Source organism: Micromesistius poutassou (assembly GCF_964030765.1).
Source record: "Micromesistius poutassou genome assembly, chromosome: 11".
Taxonomy (NCBI): Eukaryota; Metazoa; Chordata; class Actinopteri; order Gadiformes; family Gadidae; genus Micromesistius; species Micromesistius poutassou.
Window position 1 is genome coordinate 1,516,884 of NC_140281.1, and position 4,781 is coordinate 1,521,664.

The 4,781-nt window shown below is 44.5% G+C and overlaps 1 protein-coding gene across 2 annotated transcripts in view; it reads right to left on the reverse strand.

The window, feature by feature from the left end:
• Positions 1-409: 409 nt before the first annotated feature.
• The window catches only part of map3k15 (mitogen-activated protein kinase kinase kinase 15), a 29,118-nt gene continuing 24,746 nt past the window's right edge, over positions 410-4,781 (reverse strand). For both annotated transcript variants that reach the window (XM_084474972.1, XM_084474971.1), the window contains 4 exons: positions 4,711-4,781; positions 3,323-3,429; positions 2,086-2,162; positions 410-1,958 (listed from right to left, as the gene is read on the reverse strand). The exon at positions 4,711-4,781 is cut by the window's right edge and continues 42 nt beyond it. In XM_084474972.1, coding sequence (XP_084331098.1) covers positions 1,871-1,958; positions 2,086-2,162; positions 3,323-3,429; positions 4,711-4,781 — 343 coding nt within the window. In that variant the 3' untranslated portion in view covers positions 410-1,870. The remainder of the gene's footprint in view (positions 1,959-2,085; positions 2,163-3,322; positions 3,430-4,710) is intronic.

Below are 4,781 nucleotides of genomic sequence, written 5' to 3' on the forward strand. Positions count from 1 at the left end.
TTTACTTGAATAAGATTGTCCTTTTGTGAAACAGGATTTAACAACTGTGTAAATATCTCCACCAACAGGTTTGTGAACATTGTACTCTGCTCCAAACTCATGTTTTCATGACGTCAAAGCGACGGTGAGGTGTGTGTGGCTGTGTGCAGCTCTGTCTCGGTTGATGTGTACGGCTGTGTCTTAGAGGTCCTTGTATAACACTGTGGAGTGTGTGCCGATTCAATATACAACATTGCTCTACAAATAGTTATTGTTGTTGTGTTTTACTTGGCAGTGGATGATCATTATCATTCTATTTCAACAAATCACACTCGCACATCACTTCATTTGACCCAAATAAGACTAAAAAGATTTTCAAACTCCAACATGAAAGTCAAAGAGAGGGATAATCTTTTTTATTGTAGATTTTAGAGCCACAAGAAATTGTGATGGAAACAAACAAGCACATAGTTAAATAAACAATAAAAAACGGTTTCAGAGACAAATGCTGGTGTGTGTCTGGTAGATATAAACATACACCAACATCATTGGGGAATGAATAACAATTTTATAAATAAAAAAAAGTTGTTGGTTGTTACAATCATGTGTGTGTGTCATAAGTGTGTATTTGTTTACGATATGGGTGTGAACATTGACTTTACATGAACTCCTACGCTATTAAGTCTATTACTGTGCAATACTGTCTATTTAACAATTATTTGCCGAAGGCAAAGTGAATAGTGGGGAATTGTGAACACTCAAAAAATAAACAAGATAACACTTTTTGCCGGGATTTATTTGTTTTTATTAGCGGCTTATTTGTTTTTATTAGCGTGACGAGACAACCGTCTCGTCCGAGTTTGAGATCCCAATCATGGGATATCGCCCAATATCCCGAGATAGCGAATCAAATTGCGCCATCTTAGGAGGTTCACGTGTAGCATAAACTAACAATAAATAACAATGCTTTTTCGACTCTCTTAATATTACTCGGTACACCGTTTACATACATCCCCTAGTGAGAAATACTTTTTTAAAATTGACATATTTCTCACTGTGTCGGTCATAAAATGCCGTAAAAGTTTACAATTAACTTAACGCACGTTAAGTTAACAATTAACGTCATCAAAAAAACCAAAAGGGCAGGAACTGTGATATGGATTTGAAATAGTGCCCGCACTAAAGTCTTTTGGTCTGGTCAACATTGACTCTGCAGGGACAGCACCCTCGGTGCAATAAATCTGTCACTTCTGTCACCGTCGTCATGGTCACGCCTATTCTTATCTGGATGGAAACTGTGTTGTGGCCAGGGTATTCCCACTCCCATGCAGAGAGGTACTGGGTTCCCTCCCCAGTGTCCCTCTACAGGGGCCCAACCGTTGACCTGCTCTTTAATGATATGTATCTGGACTCACCGTAAGACTGAAAAGAGAACTTAAAAGAAAGACAGGGGGATGACGAAATGACCGCTGGGAGGTTGGTGTGTGTGTGGCATGTTTTTGTGTATGGTGTGTTTGTGTGTGGCGTGTAAGTTTATGGTGTGTTCGCGTGTGTGCCGTGTTTGTGTGTTTGTGTGTGTGGCGTATTTGTGTGTGTGTGGCGTGTTTGTGTGCGTGGCGTGTTTGTGTGTGTGTGTGTGTGTGTGTGGCCTGTTTGTGTGCGTGGTGTGTTTGTGTGTGGCGTGTTTGTGTGTGTGGCGTGTTTGTGTCCGTGCCGTGTTTGCGTGTGTGCCGTGTTTGCATGTGTGCTGTGTTTGTGTGTGTGTGCCGCGTTTGTGTGTATGTGTGTGTGTGCCGTGTTTGTGTGCGTGCCGTGTTTGCGTGTGCGCCGTGTTTCGCGCGAAGGGAGTGTTGGGAGAAAGAAAACCAAATCCCAGCGGATGAGATTCCCGTCAGGCGTCGCTGGGCTTGTCGCTCCTCGTCCTCTCTCTCTCTCTGTGCCTCTGGATCGCCCGCCAGATGCGACAGAGCACGCCACCGCTGGAAGGGAAGCACCAGGGGGTTAAGGGGTTTTAAAGGGGGGGGGGGGGGTTCGGTAGGGCTCCGTCCCTGAGTCGCTCTAACGGTCCCGCCGTGGGTCAAAGCGGTGATAGTGCAAGGGGGTTACCGTAGACGCAGGGCGCGCAGGTCGTCCCGGGACACGTCGCTGAGGACGTTGTTTAGCGTGTAGTCCTCCATCACGAACTACAGAGGACACAGACAACTGTCACTACCTCCGTTTAGCACATCCATTCTCAGACCGCACTCGGGGGGGCCAGGTCCGCTTGTCCAGTGGCTGCTGCGCAGCACCCCAAAGTTTACATTTATAATTTAGATGTTTTTTACCGTCTGTTTTGTTTGCCCTGTTTATTGTTGTTTGTTGTTTGTTTTTGTCCTTGTCTTGTCTTGTCCTTACTTTAGCATTTAGTTTAGAATTTACCTTAGCGTCTATTTTTATTTGCATTAGTACTTTGTATTTTTTTTTGTATTGTATTGTATTTTTATCCTGTGTTTTTCCACTGCTGCTCGGCTTTTGCAACAAACAAATTTCTCCTGCGGGGGATTAATAAAGTTGTATCTAAAATAATGGACAGTATTTGCTTAATAACTGTCTGCACCTGCACTTCACACTAATCACATGTCACACAACACAAACTGATTAAACAACCGCTGACTGAACGCTGACACCCACCTCGTTCAGAAAATGTATGTTATTTCGGCAGTTGAAGTTCTGTGTGAATTCCAGTGTTTTGATGGAGCTCTTAGGGGCCCCAGAGCCTGACTGGGAATTTACACCGCAGGCGAGAGAGAGACGTGAGCGTAACGTAGGCGTATCAATTCACACCGCCGCCGTTTATTTTGCTATACTTTCAAGATTCATCAGATAACATCATAACCGAGACGCTTCAGAAACGCTTGAAAATAGAAATGAAGCGTAAAGTTAAGCTTTGGTCGGCCGCGAGACGGGCGTAGAACGCTGCCAGTGTAAATCAGTGCACTAGTTTGAATGAATTCTATCTCTAGCTGAAGTCGGACGTTTGACGGCCGACTAAAAAACGTGTCTAAAATGGCTCTGGTGTAAATTGGCCTTGAGGGTCAAGCAACACTGGGCCTTACTTTTTATGAAGGGCTCATGAAGCAGTCACTTTTATCCATAGCGACTTTATTAAGATCATGTTCAGTCGTCGAGTTAGATGGTGCAGAGTGTGGAATGTTGCTCAAGGATGCAGTGGTAATGGGGTTCGAAACCAGCACATTTCACCCTGGAGTCAAACCCCCTTGCCACAAAACTAAGCACTCAATGAGGTGTCAGTCGAGCTTTGTACAAGCGCTGGGCCAGTCAACACAGTGAGGAGGCAACAAACCTTGTCTAAGGTGTCAGGGTCCGCTCCCTGTTCTTTCAGCCAATCGGTGAGCTGCTTGTCGGGTTCGTGGTCGGCGGGGATGTGAAAGATGGAAGGGGGCGGGAGCTCTGTAAACAAGAGGTTTTTAGTTTTTTAAGTAACATATGGAAAGTGATGAAAGCCTTGATTTGCTGAGACATTAACCATCAAGCCATCCATCCGTCTGGTTTTCCATTGTTGCTTCACTGTTGATTCATCTCCTGGTTGGATTACCTCTTTCTTCTGTTCGATGTGTTGTATGTCTAACCTAGCCTGGAGACCATCCTGATCACGTGACCTTGCATGCTGTTCCATCAGTCTGGACCGCTAGCCACCGATTTCCATAAATTACAAAATAATCGGGGCCAATCAGGGAGTGCTTTCGAGGTGGATGACGGGAAACACTAGACTGGGAACCAGAAAAATCTTGCGAGCTCATGTTTCATTTGCTGTGCAGAAAGGTCTGGCCATGCTTCCATACAAATTGTTTTCTGCCCCATACGAAATAGACCAACCAATCACAACCGTTGACCTAACATGAGGCGGGATGAATACGATAACAATGCAGGTGTGGTGTAGAGGCATTTCAACAACAAAAAAGATGGCTGTCTGCTGTAGAACTGTTGATTCCGCTATCGAGACTGCACTTAAAACTTTTGTTGAGATTTGTTTTGTTGAGAAAATAAATTTAAAAAGGCGTTAAAGAGACGTATCTTGGAGAAGCCAGCCTCTTAGTCTCCATTTCTTAGAGTTGGTCTCCAGCTCCTTGTCCAATAGACGCCTAGCATCTACTGTAGTACTGTAGTGTGAGTTGGATGGTGATACATGGCACCCTGCGAAGCCATCTTATTTAGACTTCTTTGGGTGTGGTTCACAGTTGTTATTCATCTCTATAATCCATCTGTGTGTTAATCATTAGCTGCATTGGCATGCCGTAGTCGCAAATGTGCATTCCAATGACGCATTGATCGGATTGATAATTCAATATAATATAATAAACCTGTGTCATAAAAAACTTCACTTCTATGTCATAACCCAAAGCAGGAGAACAAATGCAATCATACTCGTAATCAAGTTTCACTTTATTTTACTTCTTTTTTTTTACCACAATAACCTTTTTATTCATCTAAACATCCCTCCATCCTCAATCAATCTATCCTCCATCCATCAACCATCCATTCATCCACCCATTCTCATACCATTCATCCACCCATCCTCATACCATTCATCCACCCATTCACCCATCCTCATGCCATTCATCCACCCATCCTCATACCATTCATCCACCCATCCTCATACCATTCATCCACCCATCCATGCTCCACCCAGCCTCTCCTCTTCCCAGGGTGAGTGGTGGGTTATGTGGGTACCTGTAGGCCGGTGTCTGACCCGGGCCAGCTCTAGGTCCTGGGACCTCTGCTGCAGCGTGGCCTTCAGGACC